This window comes from Ornithorhynchus anatinus, chromosome 1 (genome assembly GCF_004115215.2).
Source record: "Ornithorhynchus anatinus isolate Pmale09 chromosome 1, mOrnAna1.pri.v4, whole genome shotgun sequence".
Lineage (NCBI taxonomy): Eukaryota > Metazoa > Chordata > Mammalia > Monotremata > Ornithorhynchidae > Ornithorhynchus > Ornithorhynchus anatinus.
Window position 1 is genome coordinate 115,237,753 of NC_041728.1, and position 20,133 is coordinate 115,257,885.

General features: G+C 44.4%; 1 protein-coding gene across 5 annotated transcripts in view; it reads right to left on the reverse strand.

Moving 5' to 3' along the window:
* The window catches only part of PXYLP1 (2-phosphoxylose phosphatase 1), a 94,595-nt gene that overhangs the window by 11,245 nt on the left and 63,217 nt on the right, over positions 1 to 20,133 (reverse strand). For all 5 annotated transcript variants that reach the window (XM_039912762.1, XM_029061847.1, XM_029061848.1 and 2 more), the window contains 2 exons: positions 12,189 to 12,347; positions 11,039 to 11,165 (listed from right to left, as the gene is read on the reverse strand). In XM_039912762.1, the coding sequence (XP_039768696.1) occupies positions 11,039 to 11,165; positions 12,189 to 12,347 (286 nt within the window). The remainder of the gene's footprint in view (positions 1 to 11,038; positions 11,166 to 12,188; positions 12,348 to 20,133) is intronic.

Consider the following 20,133-nt stretch of genomic DNA (forward strand, 5'->3'; position numbering starts at 1 on the left):
TTCAGATGAGGAAAGTGAGGCATGCAGAAGTGAAGGGACTTGCCCCAGATCACAGAGCAGACAAGTGGTGGAACAGGGATTAGAACTCAGGTCCTTTCAACTCCTAGGCCCATGCTCTAGCCACTAGGCCGCAGCGCTTTGTACCACAAAATATGAAAATGTCTTTCTAAAAGGGTGATTTTTCCAAAAGTCAGTGTTTAATTCTAGCAGATGGAAGGGCCGATGGTACTTAAACCGGCCTGCAAATCCTTTCTCCTGAGGAGGATGCAGGCTCACGGCTTTCTGGGGAGGGCTGGTAGCACCACATTTTAGGCTTCTTCCCTGCTGGAGCTGACCTTTCTCTGACTAGCGGCTGCAGTGAGGAATGGGTTCTCACCTGGCTGAGATCAGAGCCTACTCCTCCTCACTCCCGGCCGCCCAAACCCATCCCGGTCAGGCCTCCATCCTTGTCCTAGAGCCAGCAGGGAGCAGACAAACTTCTCCAGGCCACAGTCAAGCCCAGAAGCCCCATTGGAGTGAGGTGACCTCCTTGTCTGGCCCTGAGTCCAGCACAAGCCACATAAAGCCCCAGAGATGGAGTTCTGGGAGAGAAACAACCCCAAAGAGGGCTGATGGGGTGGGTGGTCAGGGCTGGGCACAATTTTGCGTGGGCTATCAATTTTATTTCTGGCTTTCTGCGACTCATCTCTAGGTCTTTCTGACATCATCAGATGATTAATTTTATTTATTTGTATTGATGGCTGTCTCTCCCACTCTAGACTATGAGCTTGTTGTGGGAAGGGATTGTCACCCTTTATTGTTGCATATACTTTTCCAAGCGCTTACTACAGTGCTCTGCACACAATAAATGCTTAATAAATATGACAATGAATGAAGCACCACTAGACTGTTAATACCTTAAGGTCTGGGATCCTGACGACTAATTTTTCTGTACTTTCCCAAGTGCTTAAGTATGGGGCTCTGCTCACAGTATATGCTCAGTAAGTACTACTGATTGATTCAGTATGGTTTTTTTTTCAGGTGCACATATGTGTGTGGTGTGTGTGTGTGTGTGTGTGTGTGTGTATGTCTCTCTCTGTCTATACAGGCTTTTGTCTCCTGGTCCTGTACTTTCTAGAAAACCAACCTCATGTTCACACCTTTGATCTAATGAAAAGTCATAATCTTCCATGTTTACAAGGTAGTTTGGTTACCTATATATGTTGTCGTTGCTGAGATTTTAAGGATGATTTGTCCATTTCTTATTTTGCTGGAGAGAAGGCAATCTTTCCCTTACAGAGTGTTGAGATTCTTAATCGATTGGTCTGAGTAATGAAATTGCACCAACATTCAACATGGTCAAAAACACCATGGAGCACAATGTAAATAGCCCCAGCAAGAAGGTTCTGAAGGTTCCCAGCCAGTTGGAAGTGGAGGAGGCCACATTCCCTCTCCCAAAGCAAGGGGGGGATTCAGAAGCCTGCCTATCCAAATGGCAGGCAGGTGCTCCCTAAATAGCTGATGGGGGATTGCCTTTTGAAATTTTAATTGAGAAATAATTGGAATTTCAAATTTGGTTAATCGTGCCATATTCACTCACATAACTGCCTATACTGCCTGATTGCCAACCTTCTGCTGACTTTTGAGGAGGAAATAAAAATAATTATTTTTGTAAATAGTGAGAGCGGGTGAGAACATGGGTGGATTCAGGCTCAGGCTGGGAGAAGGACGTTTTGGGTACAGGAGTACAGACATACAAACTCTGGGGTGGGAAAAGGAGGGAAGGTTGCAAGGGGGCTACTATAATTCAGACTGTGAAAAAAAATTAGAAATGCGGTCTCAAAAGCCCTCTTACCTTTCTCTTTCCTCCCCGCTACTTCCTCCTTTAGCTCTTTGTTCCCCCTCTTGCTGGACTTAATTGCCTACATGAAATCCCTTGCCTGTTTTGGAGTTACAAATATTATGCAACAAAGTGAAGCAATTATGTGAGTAAACGTATTTTTTGGTCCTAATTTTGGAAAGTGGTGCTCTTCTACTGCTGCACCTTTTAAATTGATAATCAATGGATATTGATCCAGTCACTGACCTATACAAGAGTCCCAATTCAATTACTGAATTATCCCAGTCTTCGAAACATCACTTTATGATGTTTCTAAATTACACTCAAGACAACACCTGACTACACCTTGGACACTATGCTTTATCTTTACACTTTACACAGCTTTGACTTTTTCAGTTTTTAAAAAAATCAAATCTAAAGAAAAAATGAACTCTTCAAGAAAAACAGACATGATTTTGCTCTCTTTGAAATCTGCAACCTGCATGTTAAATGATAAAAATCATTAAAATGTTAATTCAAGGCTTACAACTGGCCTTCAAAACTTAGCTTCATTTTCTTATAATCATTTCTCCCCAACTATTGATGCTGCAATCCTTAATTCAAAAAGCTCAAGAAAGGACTACAAACTATTTTGCATATCTATTAAAAAGCCCACGGGGCTGTGGTCTAATCTATGTAATTAATGAGCACTGGCACCAGAGTGGTAAAAACAATCACAGAACACAGACTAAAGGGGAATACTTATCAGAAAATGAAGTCCAACCAACTTAACCATATAGACATGTAAATAAGGTGCTTCAACCTACTCTCCAAATTAAAGGACGACTCAACAGTAGAAAACCTTTCAACTGGGAAAAAGAAAGATTCTAATTATATTTTTAAATACATCAATAAAACATTAGTTATTAAAATGCCAATAAAGGACAAAGTGTGAATACTATTTTAAAACTGAAAAAATCCAAACCAAGTAAGCGGTAGAAATATCTCAACTACTACTCCCTTGATCCTCAAAGCTATCATCCTAAGCTTTGTAACTGCAAAAATACAATTGATTGATTTGTTTAAAAGAGAGGGACTTCAAGTATAAAACCTTATGAGTTATGAAAATTTACATTCAGTGTTGCCTTCCCTTTCTTCTTCATCCTTTGTTATTCTCAGTGGGCTATAAAGACATTTTTTTAATGGTATTTGTTAAGTCAGGATGGAAAGAACATCGATTCTTTTGAAATGTAGTGTTGGAGAAAACTTTTGTGAATACCATGGACTGCCCGAAAAACAGACAAATGGATATTACAGCAAATTAAACCCAAGTGGTCTTTGGGAGGCCAAATGATTCGACTTAGATTAGCATATTTTGGACACATAATCAGGAGGACTAATTCTCTGGAGAAGACAATAATGCTAGGAGAAGTCCAGGAAGACCATGGAAGAGGCAGATCAGCAGCTAGATGGACAGAGGAAGTCCAGGAAGACCATGGAAGAGGCAGATCAGCAGCTAGATGGACAGAGACCATAACAGTGATAATGAAAACATCATTAGAAAAGTTGTGGGTTATGGCAGAGGACAGGAGTTCTAGAGAAAGTATATCCAGGAAGTTGATAGGAATCGGAAATGACTCGATGGCACTTAAAAATAATAAAAATAATTTGTTAAGTGCCAGCCCCGAGGGGCCTGAAAGAGTTAATATTGTTTTCTAAAGAAGCCAATTTAAAAACAAGGAAGTTGTACTGCACTGAAGTAATTTAATGGCAGACTCCCTAGTGGTCTGAAACACACGCTTAATTTAGTATCACATCCTGTTGCAGTCATAGCTTGCCCTTTTTTTTTTAAAAAAAAAAAAAGGTTATTTGTTACGTGCTTACTAAGTGCCAAATACTGTACTAAATGTTGGGTAGATTCAAGCTAATCGGGCTAGACACGGTCCATTATTCCACATGGGGCTCACTGTCTTAATCTCCATTTTTCAGATGAGGGAACCGAGACACAGAGAAGTTGAAGTGCCTCGCCCAATGTCACAAAGCAGACAAGTGGCGGGCCTGGAATTAGAACCCGGGTCCTTCTGCCTCCCTGGCCATGCTTTAACCACTAGGCCATGTTGCTTGCTTAGATTTATAGGATCTAAAACTTCCAAAAGAACTATGTTCAAAATATTTCTCAAAAAGATCATGGTTTTATGCAGATGAGTCAGGTAACTGATCTTAAAAAAACAAAAAACCTCCCACTTTGTCAACAGAATATAGCGTCCCGCCTACAACAAGGAGGTAACATTCTGCATCGTCAAACTGTTCACCTCGGGGAAATGATTGTCCAAGACATGAAGTATCGCTTTAGACTGTGAGCCCGTTGTTGGGCAGGGATTGTCTCTATCTGTTGCCTAACTGTACATTCCAAGCACTTAGTACAGTGCTCTGCACAGAGTAAGAGCTCAAAAAATACGACTGACTGAATGAATAAATTCTTCTATCGCAGTTGCTCTGTGCTCTGAGAAACATTTACGTGGACTCATCTGACACTGGGAACAATGGTGCCGTGTTAAAGTCTGTGCCATGCTTACCAAATAATGAGCTGGCTCTATTTTTATTCTGGGCATGGTTCCCTTCCCACACAGGGCTCCCAGTCTCAGTAGGAGGGAGAAGAGGTATTGAATCCCCATTTACAGATGAGGAAACTGGGGCACAGAGCAGTTAGGGGTCCTGCTCAAGGTGTAAAACGCCAGTGTGTTGCTAGGACAGATCGGCAGAAGTCTGGCTGCAAGTGCTGTAGTCCTCCCACCATACGCAATAATAATAATAATACTTGTTAAACGCTTACTATGTGCCAAGGACTGTTCTAAGCGTTGGGGTAGACACAAATTAATCAGTTTGGACACAGTCTCTGTCCCATGTGAGACTCACACTCTTATCCCCACTTTACAGATGAGGTAGCTGAGGCCCAGAGAAGATAAGTGACTTGACCAAGGTCACCCAGCAGAGATGTGGCAGAATGGGGATTAGAACCCAGGTCCTTGGTCTATCCTCTATCCAAGCTTTTTTTCAGTGATAAGAGGCTTAAAAGACAAGGCAGTGAGGGAGAGGAAAAGAGGAAGGGCAAGTAGGAGATAAGAGAGCAGAATAATGGAACCCCTTCCCTGGGTAGGATGTGATAAGGCAGGGACAGCTCTTCTACCCATAACCCAAAGTGGGTGAGGCTGGGATTTCCCTCCCCTGGCAGGGTGATAATTTCAGGGCCCAGCTAGGCTAGGATGGGGGTAAGGTTTCTCCCCCCCTTCCGGGGGCAAGGGTACCCCAATCCTAAATGAATGAGGAGTGCTAAATACCTTGTGCCAAATTAGAATTATGGCACATTCTTATGAATTATGACAACAGTTGCATTGACACAGTGCTAGGCCTGAGTTATTTATCTACCCCACTGCTTTCTTTTTCACTGTTTCATAGGTTATAAACACCAAATCAGGAACTGTTTCGCCTGCTTCCAAAACCCTCTGAAAGTTCCAGGGCTGTGCTTTCAGGAAGGCACGGTCAAGCCAAACTTGTGGAACTGACCAATTGCTCAACAGCCGACTGGAGCAGCTGATGAATAGGAATGTCAGAGGCCTGCAGTTTCTTTGCTCTTCATGATTCCAAGAATCACACTGTTATGGTGGTTCCCTTTTCTATTTCCTAAATCAACTCCTAGAAGGTCTGAAATTCCCGATTCAAAATACAGATTCAGTATATAGTCCCAAGTTGTTTTTATTACTTTTTAAGAAGCCTTGGGGAGATCTTTATCAGTATGGGGAACTCAGCTCTCTTACTGAGATGGACACAAGAGAAAACACCTTCCACATTTCAGTTTCATGACCATTCCTCAGAGCTACAATCATTGCCATGTAAATTGTGATTTCAGCACCCATTCTAGGCACCTGATGTCTTTCTCACTAACAAGGTCAGCCTTACTAGTTCTCAATCATCTGCTAAATAAAGATTACTCCCGTTGGATTTCTTCTCCGATGTCCCATAAATCTGCCTGGAGAAAGAGATTGGCGGGCATGAAGGATTTAGTAACAAACTAAAGAGTGGTAGACTAAATTGAAAATCATCATGGTCTAACTCAAATTTTGAGTTTCTCAAAACTCTCCTCCCTGATCACTTCTCCTTCCCTATTAAAATGAAAAATATGAAAAGTTCCATTTGGAAAAAAAAATCTCACAGGCAACGAACCAAAACACCATCAGCCAGAGATCCCCAGGAAAAGCAAATACGGCACCAAAATACTTGCTCAAAACAAAACTCCTTATCTTCCCACCCAAACTCTTCTCCTCCCCTCAACTTTTCCATCACCATAGGCAGCACCACCACTTTCCCCATCTCATTGGCCTTTAAACTTGGCATTATCCTATATTCATCTCTCTCATTCGGTCACAAAATCCTGTTAGATTTACCTTCGAAACATCTCTACTATCCATCCTGGCCTCTCCGTCCCAACTGGTCCCCATGCTGGGCCCACCTCTACCACTACATTAACCTCCTTGCTGATCTCCCTACTTGTCCCTCCCCACTCTAGTCCATACTTCACTCTGATGCCTGGATCACTGTTCTAAAAATCCTCAGTCCTCATCTCCTCTCTCCCCAAAAGCCTCCGAAGGCTGTCCGTCTATCTTGGCATTGAACACAATTTCTTCAAGCACTAAGATTGTCCCCGGCCCTGCCTTTCCTAACCTCACTGATCTCCTACTCTAACCTAGCCCGTACACTTCGCTCCTCTTAATGCCAACTCACTGTACTTCGATCTCATCTGTCGCCCAAATCACTCTTTGGACCTGGAAACTCCCTCGCCCTTCATATCCGCCAGGCCATCAGTCACCCCCACCTTCAAAGCTCTACTAAAATCACACCTCCTCCCTTTCTTAACCTCTCATCACCCCACCCTCTTAGCCCTCCTTCATGTGTGTAGCCTGTGCTTTCCTTTGAGTCTGTACCCCTGAAGCACTTCAAAACTCCCCCCACCCCGTCACAACACTTAATCGTATATCCTTCTACTTCGTTGATTCCCCTATCTGCAATTTATTTTAATATCTGTCATCCACTCTAGATTGAAGCCTCTTTAAGGGCAGGGATTATGTCTACCCTATGGTATCTATGGTACTGTACTCTCAGTACAGTGCGCTGCACACAGTGGGTGCTCAATAAATCCACATTTTTGGTTTCCAACAGCACAAATTGCTTCGGCTTTCAGCTACCATCTCCTGCACTACTCTGTTTTAGGAAGTGAATAATCAGCTGGCTGACAGTCCCATACAGTGGTTAGGTGACCGCACAGTGGGAGACTGGTTTTTTTTATAAAGAGGAATTGTGGAGGGGAGTGGAGATGACACGGGGCCAGTAAATCAGCTTCACAGCAAATGTTCTGGGATCGATCAAATCAGTGGCATTTACTGAACGCTTATTATGTGCAGAGCACTGCACTAGGCGCTTGGGAGTGTACAATATAACAGAGGTAGCAGACCTATTTCCTGAAAACAATGAGTTCACAATCTAGAGGGGATGCTCCCCTCCCACTGTCCTTCAATTTGGGCAGAGGATTATCAAGATAAAGAAGAAAAAACCCCTTAGGCTTGCAGAATACACACACACTAGAAGCGGGCTTTTCTCAAAAAAATTTCTCCCAGGCTATCCCTGACACATCTTCATTGTTCCTCTGAAGCTAACTTACCAACTGCTTCTTGGGCTCATCTCTCATAATTCTGACCTCTTTTTTTTTTTTTAAATGGTATTGGTTAAGCACTTACTATGCGCCAGGCTGTTGACTATACTAAGTGCAGGGGTAGATACATGATAATTGAGTTGGATGCAGTCCATGTCCCCCATGGGGCTCACAGTCTTAATCCCCATTTTACAGATGAGGCAACTGAGGCCCGGAGAAGAGAAGTGACTTGCCCAGGGTCACACAGCAGACAAGTGGCAGAGCTGGGATCAGACCCAGGTCCTCTGACTCCCAGGCCTGTACTCTATCCACTAGGCCACGCTGTTTCTCTTGCTCCCACCCTTCCCCCCGCCTGGAAAAAACACTCCTTTTCAAATCTGCTAGATCTCAGTTCTCCCCATTTTCAAAACACTTCTGAAATCACATCTCCCCCAAGGATCCTTCCTCCATTAATTTCTCCTCTCCATCAGGGTATACTATCCCTAACTACTGTTTGAGGATTAGTGCACCTAAAACCCACTTTAATTAAAACCAAACTGCTACCATGTTGATCCAATCACTTACCCTCTCCTTCCATGATCACCGTATCAGCCTCTCCTTGCTGACCTCCCTGCCTCCTGTCTCTTCCCACTTCAGTCCATACTCCACTCTGCTGTCTGGATCATTTTTCTACAAAAACATTCAGGCCATGCTTCCTCTCTCCTCAAGAACGTCCAGTGGTTGCCCTCCACCTCCACATCAACAGAAATTCCTCATCATTGCCTTTAAATATCTCAATCACCTTGCCCCCTCCTAACTCACCTTGCTACTCTCCTGCTTAGAGAAGTAGCGTGGCTTAGTGGAAAGAGCATGGGCTTGGGGCAGAAAATATGGTTTCTAACCCTGCCTCTGCTCTGTGCCTGGGTAAGCCACTTAACTTCTCTTTGCCTCTGTTACCTCATATGTAAAATGGAGATTTAGCCTGTGAGCCCCACTTTGGACATTCTGTTTACCTTGTATCTAACCTTAGCACTTAGAAGAGTGCTTGGTACAGATGAAGCACTTAAGAAATACATCATTACTACAACCCAGCCCATACACTTTTCTCCTCGACTGCCAACCTACTCACTGAACCTCGATCTCCTCTGTCTCGCCACCGACCTCTCATCCACATCCTGCCTCTAGCCTGGAATGCCTTCCCTCCTCATATCCAATAGACAATTACTCTCCCCACTTCAAAGCCTTACTGAAGGCACATCTCCTCCAAGAGGCCTTCCCTGACTAAGCCTTCCTTTTCTCTTCTCCCAATCCCTTCCGCATTGCCCTGACTCACTCTCTTTATTCATCCCCCCTCCCAGCCCCACAGCACTTATGGACATGTCTGGAATTTATGTATTCATTTATATTAATGTCTGTCTCCCCCTCTAGACTGTAAACTCAATGTGGGCAGGGAATGTGTCTCATATTGTACTCTCTCAAGGGCTTAGTACAGTGTTCTGCACACAGTAAGTGCTCAATAAATACGATTGACGTACTGGCTGACAATTAGCCATAGCCCTTTTCTAAATATCAACTTTCATACTCCCCTATTTAAGCACTAGCTCATAGATAGCTCTCCACTTCTCCTTCCTCCTCTCTATAAAGTATTTCATTGGCCGGCTACTAATTCTACTGTTCACTCTCAAGAGCTTGGTACAATGCTTTGCCCAAGGTAGGTGTTCAGTAAGTACTAATCAGTCAATCAATGGTATTTGTGTGCAGAGCACTGTACTAAGCGCTCCGGAGAGTACATTTTGGCAGAGTTGGAAGACACATTCCCTGCCCACAGGGAGCTTACAGTCTAAGGGACTTGTAGCCTACACTCCAGGATCTCTCCCATCATTTATCAGTGGTATCCCTGTACCTAAGATGGCAGGCCAAGTAACAGGCTTCACAATACCGAATGGCAGTCCAGCCGAGAGACCTGGAGCCCACGTGGCTGAGTTGAGCTCTGGTTCGGACGCTGGGATATGGGGCTGGATAGAGAGAATGGGGGTTGCCTTGCAGGGGCAGTAGCTCTAAACATTTGGTTCGACCGGCTCTCACTTGCAAGTCCAGCTGGATTCTATGGCCTAGGCCAAAGCCAGATTAATCTGAGTCACACCCCAGGGGCTATGTCCTGCAGAGCTCAAGTCCTCATGAGGATGTATTTCCTTTTTTATATGCAGGTGTCTCCTTTTCCTTTACAACATAGGGTTCCCTCCCTTCACAACATATCTGGGGCCCTGTTCATTCTCTTTAACCTTGATAAATGAACATCACTTCTCCGGCAGGACCCTCTAAGAGGACTGTTGCACTCTTTCTAACGTACTTTCTGGTATTCTTCACTAAATGGCTAATTTCAAAATTTCACCATTTCCACCCTTCAATTAGTCAGTAGTACTCACTGAGTGCTTATTCTGTGCAGAGCACTGTACTAGGCAAATGGGAGAGTACAAAGGTGTTAGGGGACCCGACTTCTGCCTTTGAGGAGGCTAGCAGGGGAGACAGACACTTCCTTAGCAAAAGTCTTTCTTCTTCTGCTTTTGAAAAGTACCAGAAGATACTCTCCTGCATATGAATCCAATTTACTGAGCACTTACTGGGTGCCGAGCACCGTACTAAACTGGCAAAAGATGAAGGAGTTGAACAGAGAGGGTCAAGAGGAGTGGCACTGGGCCGGCACACAGAGAAGCAGCATTGGGCTCCAGATCCCAAGAATCCAGAGAGGTCTGGGGCCCTGGACCAGGCTAACTAAAGGCACAGAGGGTTAAGTATGGCACAATCAGTTGCCTCTTGGCACAGTTCCAAGTTTTGGAGGCCTCTCAGAGCTCAGAAGTGATTGTTCAGCACAGGTTCAAGTAGGGCCCTTAGTGAAAACAGACTGTACAGATTGTACAGGGGGACAGAGATGGGGGTGGCAGTCGGTTATAAGGAAAAGAAGAAGGGCACGAGTGGGGAAAGAGGCATTTGAGGAGACAGATAGAAAAAAGGAGGAAAAGGCAGAGGATACAGACAAAAAGAGGATTAGAAGTGGAAGTAATGAACCAAAATAGAGTGGGAGGGGCGGTGGGAGGAAGACTGACAAGAAGAAAAGATTAGAGGGACAAGGAGAGAGGAGAAGACCGAGGAGGAAATGGATTCAGAGGAGAAGGAGGAAGGGGGGAAAGAAGAGAGGATGAAGAGAAGAGTAAAGAAAAGAACGGGACAAGGATAAACAAAGACCAAAAGAGGGCATTCAAGGAAAGGTGCATGCTTGCAATGGACATGGAAATGAAACAAAATAGGGGAAACAGAGAAGGAGGAAATCCACAGAGCAACCATGAATGATTTCTGGGTACCAGCTCGTAGAAGTGATAATACTAAAAACAACATTAGCTGCCATTTTTTAAGAGCCACCAATCAAAAATGCCCTACCTCCATTCTTGAAAGTAAATTTTGAAAGAAAAAAATGAAGAGATGTCTGGATCCTAGTTACTTTTAATTTGGTAGAGACCAAAGAGTTATCGTCATACAGGATAAAAAAGCATGCAACTTACCTGCTGGCTACGAGGGTACAGTCAATATCGGGTCTCTTGGTTTTAGGAATGGCATAAAGAGGATACCTATCACCGTGGCGAATCAACACATGAACAGATACCAGCTTAAAATAATGAGGTGCATGACCTAGAGTAAAAAATAGGCAATTTAATCATTTTCAAAAAGAGCAGAGCTATTAGAATAGCTATATTCCTGCAACTATCTGCAGTTCAATTATTCAAGTGTTACGCAATTCTATTCTGAGTTCCAAACGATTAATTACTACAAGCAAAAGATGAATTTGAAATCCCCACAGGAGTTCACTTTTCGTCTCTTTCTTTTTTTTCTGAAAAATTCTCTAAACCAAGGCTGAGTTTGAAGTATTTTTCTCTATTTCAAAGCAGCAACGTTCTAAAATGTTAATACAATATTAATTCAATTTTAGGTTTGGAAAAAAAAAGAATGGAAATGAAAAAAAAATTACAGTTTTATTTGCAGTTACGTTTGCCAAAGCTTCATCTCGTACTTCTGCATTACTCTTTATTGTATGACCTGGACCTTAAGACTTTTCATGATGATTATTGAATTACACTGAGAAGCAGCGTGGACTAATAGAAATAGCACAGACCCGGGAGTCAGAAGACCTAGGTTCTAACCCAAGCTCTGCCACTTGCCTGCTAGGTGACCTTGGAGAAGTCATTTGATTTTCTGTGCCTCTGTTTCCTCAATTGACAGTGAGCCATGTGGGAGAGGGACTGTGCTTGATCTGACTATATCGTTTCTAACCCAGAGCTTAACACTTAGTAAGTGCTACAAAATACAACGCAACGATGATGTTGGTGATGATCTTTACAGTGAAAATTGACAGAGGGAGTCATCATTTCACATCTGTGAAAACTGTCATTTTACACTCTTTGCAGGTTTCAATTCCCTTTTATTATTTTGGTTCCAGTAGTTTAGAGTACATCCTCAAAAATTAAATCTCAAAATACGTGAATAAAGTACTTTTATTAAAATGGCAAAATAAAGAAGATAAGGAGCCAAACAATATCAACAGTTTTTAGAACATTCAGGCCAAGTTTTAATTTTTACCTCTGGTATGGAATTCTGTAACATTCAGAAAAATTCCTTAAGAACCCAAAACATGAGGCATTTTTATTTAAAACCTACCTTCAGCACTACGCTCCATTATGTTTGGGATATTACAGTAAATTCGAGCTTCATAAATAGGATCCGCTACAGGAGGTTCAGTAAATGGATCGGGCATTATTCTCTTTCGGCTTTTGGCGTTCATCCCATTTTTGACAGGGGTGACCGGGATCAGGTGAACTAAAAGAAGTTCAAACCTTGTGTTAAAAATATCATTTAATAGACGCATTGAGACAATTCACACTTTTCAAAGCAACCTGAAATTAATGATTTTAATGAAAATCTGATTTTATTGATCAACTGGATCAAATTTGGTTAACTTCTTTACATCCATTGTTTTTTGTCATCTGGACCTGAGGAGGAGTTATAGAATGCCAGAGGCCTTCCCAGAATAAGCCTTTCTTTTCCTCTGCTCCTCCTCCCCTTTCCAACACCCCGACTCGCTCCCTTTGCTCCACTCCCCTCTCCCCCAACAGAACTTGTGTATATATGTACATATTTACAATTCTATTTATTTATAATAATGATGTGTATATATTGATTCTTGATTCTATTTAGTTGCCATTGTTTTTACGAGATGTTCTTCCCCTTGACTCTATTTATTGCCATTGTTCTCATCTGTCCGTCTCCCCCGATTAGACTGTGCGCCCGTCAAACGACACGGACTGTCTCTATCTGTTGCTGACTTGTTCATTCCAAGCACTTAGTACAGTGCTCTGCACATAGTAAGCGCTCAATAAATACTATTGAATGAATGAATGAGTATATATCTGTAATTCTATTTATATTGATGCTATTGATGCCTGTCTCCCCCCTTCTAGACCGTAAGCCTGTTGAGGGCAGGGATTGTCTCTATTTGTTGCTCAACTGAACTTTCCAAGCTCTTAGTATAGTGCTCTGCACACAGTAAGCACTGAATAAACACGACTGAGTGAATGAATGAATGAATGAAATGGTCCCCACAGTCAAGGAACTAAAGGAAGGGCCTACAGTGTATCACACCCTACCAAATTCTCCAGTAGCGCCACTAAGCTGGAGAGTTTAGTCTAAGAGAAAAATGTTTTGGTGATTAATGCACCACACCAGTTTCCTTAGAGGGAACAAACTACAGGATGACGATGGGATAAAATTCAATTTATGCAGACTTGGAATCAAGCAGCTTGGATATACGTTTTGTGGCCTTTTCACAGATTGTCAACTCAGGATAGCTTCTGGAAAGAGGCAGGAATATATCTGACAGAAAAATCCTGCCAATCATTTGGCCCCAGTCAGAGGCCTGGGATTGTAGTCAGAGCCCTGGATTCCAGATCTAGACCCAGATCTCGGGGTGCGGTCAACCAAGTGGATGTGGCAGCAGCTTTGGATTCACCAGGATGCCCCGGGCCAGACAACGGTAGTTGCGTGGGTGGGAGCTGGTTAGCTGCCCCTCTCTTTTTCCTTCTTCCCTCTTCTTGGCTCATTCTTTTCTCCCTCTGGCCCCACCCACTTTCAGCTCCATTCCAGTCTTCTTTAGTTCGGCGAGAATTCCCATCATTTGAATTTGTAACCACATACAAAGCATTCGGTAGATCGGTCGAGTCCTTTCTGTGTGCTAAGCCATCCCTGCCCACAAGGAGCTTAGAGTCTAAAGCGGGAGACACACATTAAAATAAATTACAGAGAAGCAACGTGGCTCAGTGGAAAGAGCCCGGGCTTGGGAGTCAGAGGTCATGGGTTTGAATCCCGTCTCTGCCACTTGTCAGCTGGGTGACTGTGGGCAAGTCACTTAACTTCTCTGTGCCTCAGTTCCCTCATCTGTAAAATGGGGATTAAGACTGTGAGCCTCATGTGGGACAACCTGATTACCCTGCATCTACCCCAGCACTCAGAACAGTGCTCTGCACATAGTAAGAGCTTAACAAATACCAACATTATTATTATTATTGTTGGCATTAGAGGAGCAGAGTGTGCAGGTTGGGTTGTAGTAGGACAGCCGCAAAGTAATATAAAGGAGAGAACTGACAGCGCTTAGTACAGTGCTCTGCACACAATAAGCACTCAATGGGGTGAGCCCCACGTGAGACAACCTGATCACCTTGTGTCCTTCCCAGAGCTTAGAAGAGTGCTTCGCACATAGTAAGTGCATAACAAATGCCATCATTATTATTAATAAGTATGACAATGAATGAAAGTTTCTTAAAAATCACAATTCCCAAATAATATAAATTCACAAATTCAAGGATGCCATCTATCCAGATATTTTATCTCTTGGCAAACAATGCCAGATGCACTTAACTAGAATTTCAAAATTACAACCCTAAAATTGGAATAGCTTTTTTTTAAATTGGATTAATTTAGAAAAACCAAACCGATATCCAAAAGCATAATCCAGTTTCTTCCATTCAGAACAGAAGACAATAAAAGGCCTTCTCCCCTGCTGACTCTGGACAAAAGCAAATATTCCATTTCTTATGGTAAAACACTGGGATAACAAGTTCCTTTAATGTGTTTTTGAAGTCAGAACAGATTTCAAGGACTGGTCTTTCCGATTTTCTTGAATTATGCTTTAATCTGCACATTCTGACAAGAAAAATGGATATTTACCTCCACACACTTTTGGGAGAAAACGTTTAAATTCTGGATCTATGACCGCCACTGAGGGTGATAGTTGTTTGATAAATGGCAGAAACTGTGTTGTCAGAAATAATAAACTGCACAGCAATGGGGTGACAACATATATAATTCTGATTTTAATTGGCCTGTCTGAGTGATTAATGAGCAGAAAAGGTAAAGAAACTGATGCTATAAATGTGGAAAAAATTCTCTGAGTCCAGCCTAGTCTGAGATGATAAACAAGACATTGTATTTGGACACTGGCTTGCTGCAAATTGGTATGCTATCCCTAGGCAACAACCTGGGAAAGCTCTTCAGAGGATGGAATATTGTATAAGAGAGGTGGCCTTGTTCATTTTTTCCACAACCTATGTCTTTTTCAATTTTTTCCTCTCACCACCTTCTGGTGTCTCCTTAACTGGGGTGGTGGTGGGGGGGGGGGGGGGGCGTTGGGAAAGCCCCACATTGAACCATGTAGTTTCAAGTAAGTAAAATGATGTATTATTTCCAATAATCAAGCATGTCTCTATGCTCCTCACTTCGTGATAGTACCTGGCAGATGTACAAGAGAATTTCCTAGGGTCTGTTTGGTTAAATAGATCGTAAGTCTTTCTGGTAGACTAAAAGCTCAGTGGTGGGGGGGGGGGAGGGGGAATCCTAACTAATGTGCCCTACAAGGCGGAGGCGCAGTTCTGCTGGGAGATGGTGAGCGAGCACCCTGCTCCATCTCCCTTTCTGGTCCTTCCATCTACCCCTCACCCCACTTTCACCCTTGGAAACAGATTTCCTCCCCCAACCTAGAGTTGGAGTTTCTACAGAGGAAAGATCTAAATCATTCAAGAAACAGGGGGCAACTCACACCCTAGCTTCTCTAGCTTCGGAAAGAGACCGAGAAATCCCAGCTTTCTGGGCGCCGTGTTTGGCAGAAATGAGTTTCAGAACTCGACTTTGAATTTGACACTCAGGTCCCACTTCTTTATGGCTGAGTACAAACTAAAAACCATTTAGATCAATTTCAGGCCAGGCCCTTCGGGAGCGATGAAATGAATCCGGATACTCTACTTGGAAATAGCCTTCTATTTCTGTGTTTTTGGCACCCCAATTAAGACAGACGGGCTTTACAAAAGAATTCCTCCATCAAAGGAAGAAAACTAAGATATGAAAAGTCCTTTAAAGACAAGTGAAGAACATTTATGAGATACTGTCTTAAATGCTGCCATCTGCAAATGTGTCAAGTTTATGATGTCTTAGAGAATGTACAATGCAGCAGTCTGGCATCCTCATATAAAATCAATCAGTCAATGGCATTCACTGACCACTTACTGTGTGCAGAACACTGTACTAAGTGCTTGGGGGAGTACAACAGAGTTGGAAGGCATGTTCCCCACCCACATGGAGCTTTCAGTCTAGAAGGGGGGGATCGACATTAATATAAATAAAGTACAGATTTGTGCATAACTGCTTTGGGGCTAAGGGTGTGGTGAATATCAAATGCTTTAAGAGTACAGTTCCAACTGCATAGGCAACACTGAATGGAGAAGGAGCAGGCAAAAAGAGGGTTTAGTAGGGGAAGGTCTCAAATTAAAATAAACTAATCTTAGTTTATTAAAGATCTTGGAAAAAAGGATTTTTGCCCTATAGGACATTTTATCTGCCTTCTCCTGTTTTTTCACGTGGATTTAAGGGTCTCCACTACAAAAGAAACCAAAACTCAGAATGGGAAGATGATAGAATTAGAATGGAAACCAATTAGATGGTCCAGACAGTCTTTAATTTAATTCTTTAATTCTTGTTTTCCAGAATTCTAAGTAGGCAAATATTTTTGGAGTGCTGAAAATGCAACTTGTCAGAAATTAATCAATCCTTTTGATTCGCAGATAGGGCCTTCTGAAGGATCAAGAAGGGCAGGAATTGCTCATTTAAATGTAGGTCTTAACATAACCTACAAAGATTTCAGGAAATCAAGATACCTCTCTGCCTACAACTTTAGGTAGAAAAAAAAAGGAAAAAGCACAAAGGAACTCTCAAAATCCAAGATTCCAGGAAGAAACTTGGGCCTGTAATGATAAAAAATAGGGAGAAACTTGCAGGAAGTGTCAGATCCTCAGTTCACTGCTTATTTGACATTTCCCAATTCTTTCAGCATTAGCTCAACAGAAAAGTAGCAACTTTACTGCTTGCAGTAAAAAATAAATGTAGATAACAGATTTTGGGTAAAAGGCTGACCCTGAAAAGAATTTGATGTTCATAAACCTTCAAATCCTAAATTGAATTTTGAGGCAAATTAGCTTTCATATTTTTATAGGAAGACCATTTGTCCAGTCCCAGTAGTAACTCTTGGAGTATTAACATTCTGGAGTACAAGTAAGTAAATTCTGGAGTTCCCCTCATTCATCAAGAACCTTCAGTGGTTGCCCATCCACCTCCACGTCAAATAGCAAATCCTTAGTATTGGTTTGTGATCAGGGAATGTGTCTACCAGCTCTACGTTGTACCACTCTTCGAGAGTACTCGACAGTGCTTTGCACACAGTAAGCACTCACTAAATATGACACTGTAGCAGAGAGTCAGGGAAGTCAAATGTTTTCTGGGTAAAAATGAATGGATCTTTAAATCTTCTCTCATTCTCCATCAAAATTAGGAGTATTCATTCATTCATTCAATAGTATTTATTGAGCGCTTACTATGTGCAGAGCACTGTACTAAGCGCTTGGGATGAACAAGTCGGCAACAGATAGAGACGGTCCCTGCCGTTTGACGGGCTTACGGTCTAATCGGGGGAGATGGACAGACAAGAACAATGGCAATAAATAGAGTCAAGCGGAAGAACATCTCGTAAAAACAATGGCAACTAAATAGAATCGAGGCGATGTACAATTCATTAACAAAATAAATAGGGTAACGAAAATATATACAGTTGAGCGGACGAGTACAGTGCTGTGGGGATGGGAAGGGAGAGGTGGAGGAGCAGAGGGAAAAGGGGAAAAAGAGGGTTAAGCTGCGGAGAGGTAAAGGGGGGATGGCAGAGGGAGTAGAGGGAGAAGAGGAGCTCAGTCTGGGAACGCCTCTTGGAGGAGGTGATTTTTAAGTAGGGTTTTGAAGAGGGAAAGAGAATCGGTTTGGCGGAGGTGAGGAGGGAGGGCGTTCCGGAAGCGCGGGAGGACGTGACCCGGGGGTCGACGGCGGGATAGGCGAGACCGAGGGACGGCGAGGAGGTGGGCGGCGGAGGAGCGGAGCGTGCGGGGTGGGTGGTAGAAAGAGAGAAGGGAGGAGAGGTAGGAAGGGGCAAGGTGATGGAGAGCCATGAAGCCTAGAGTGAGGAGTTTTTGTTTGGAGCGGAGGTTGACAGGCAACCACTGGAGTTGTTTAAGAAGGGGAGTGACATGCCCAGAGCGTTTCTGCAGGAAGATGAGCCGGGCAGCGGAGTGAAGAATAGACTGGAGCGGGGCGAGAGAGAAGGAAGGGAGGTCAGAGAGAAGGCTGACACAGTAGTCTAGCCGGGATATAACGAGAGCCCGCAATAGTAAGGTAGCCGTTTGGGTGGAGAGGAAAAGGCGGATCTTGGCGATATCGTAGAGGTGAAACCGGCAGGTCTCAGTAATGGATAGGATGTGTGGGGTGAACGAGAGAGACGAGTCAAGGATGACACCGAGATCGCGGGTCCGAGAGACGGGAAGGACGGTCGTGCCATCCACGGTGATAGAGAAGTCTGGGAGAGGACCGGGTTTGGGAGGGAAGATGAGGAGCTCAGTCTTGCTCATGTTGAGTTTTAGGTGGCGGGCCGACACCCAGGTGGAGACGTCCCGGAGGCGGGAGGAGATGCGAGCCTGCAGGGAGGGGGAGAGGACAGGGGCGGAGATGTAGATCTGCATGTCATCTGCGTAGAGATGGTAGTCAAAGCCGTGAGAGCGAATGAGTTCACCGAGGGAGTGAGTGTAAATGGAGAACAGAAGAGGGCCAAGAACTGACCCTTGAGGAACTCCAACAGTTAAAGGATGGGAGGGGGAGGAGGCTCCAGCGAAGGAGACCGAGAATGACCGGCCAGAGAGGTGAGAGGAGAACCGGGAGAGGACAGAGTCCGTGAAGCCAAGGTGAGATAAGGTATGGAGGAGGAGGGGATGGTCGACGGTGTCAAAGGCAGCAGAGAGGTCAAGGAGGATTAGAATGGAGTAGGAGCCATTGGATTTGACAAGAAGGAGGTCACGGGTGACCTTAGAGAGAGCAGTCTCGGTAGAGTGGAGGGGACGGAAGCCAGATCGGAGGGGGTCCGGGAGAGAATGGGAGTTAAGGAATTCTAAGCATCGATTGTAGACGACTCGTTCTAGGATTTTGGAAAGGAAGGGTAGTAGGGAGATAGGGCGATAACTGGAGGGGGAAGTGGGGTCAAGAGCGGGTTTTTTTAGGATGGGGGAGACGTGGGCATGTTTGAAGGCAGAGGGGAAGGAGCCCTTGGAGATTGAGTGGTTAAAAATAGAAGTTAAGGAAGGTAGGAGGGCAGGGGCGATGGTTTTAATAAGGTGAGAGGGAATGGGGTCCGAGGCGCAGGTGGAGGGGGTGGCACTTGCGAGGAGGGAGGAGATCTCTGAGGATACTGCAGGGAAGGATGGGAAAGTAGGGGAGGGGGTCGGTGGGGGGGAGGGAAGAGGCGGAGGGGTGACTTTGGGGAGCTCAGACCTGATCGTGTTGATTTTCGTGAGGAAATAGGCGGCCAGATCATTGGGGGTGAGAGATGGGGGAGGGGGAGGAACAGGGGGCCTAAGGAGAGAGTTAAAGGTCCGGAACAATCGGCGGGGGTGACGGGCATGGGTGTCGATGAGGGAGGAGAAGAGGCTTTGCCTGGCGGAGGAGAGGGCAGAGTTAAGGCAGGAAAGGATAAATTTGAAGTGTGTGAGGTCGGCTCGGTGCTTGGACTTTCGCCAGCAGCGCTCGGCAGCTCGAGCATAGGAGCGTAGGAGGCGGACGGAGGAGGTGATCCAGGGCTGTGGGTTAGTGGAGCGAGAGCGGCGGAGGGAAAGGGGGGCGAGAGAGTCGAGATGAGTAGAGAGGGTGGAGTCGAGAGCGGAGACCCGATCGTCGAGAGTGGGAAGAGAGGACAGGGCGGCAAGGTGAGGAGAGATGCTATCGGAAAGACGGATGGGATCGAGAGAGCGGAGGTCTCTGTGGGGCAGTAGCGAAGATTTGCAGGGGGAGGGAGTGTGAGAGATGAGGCAGGTGAGAAGGTTATGGTCAGAGAGAGGGATTTCAGAGTTGGTGAGGGAGGAGATAGTGCAGCGGTAGGAGATGACGAGATCGAGGGTGTGACCGAGTCGGTGAGTGGGCGCGGTACGGTGGAGGAGGAGGTCGGCAGAGTCGAGGAGGGATAGCGGGCGGGCGG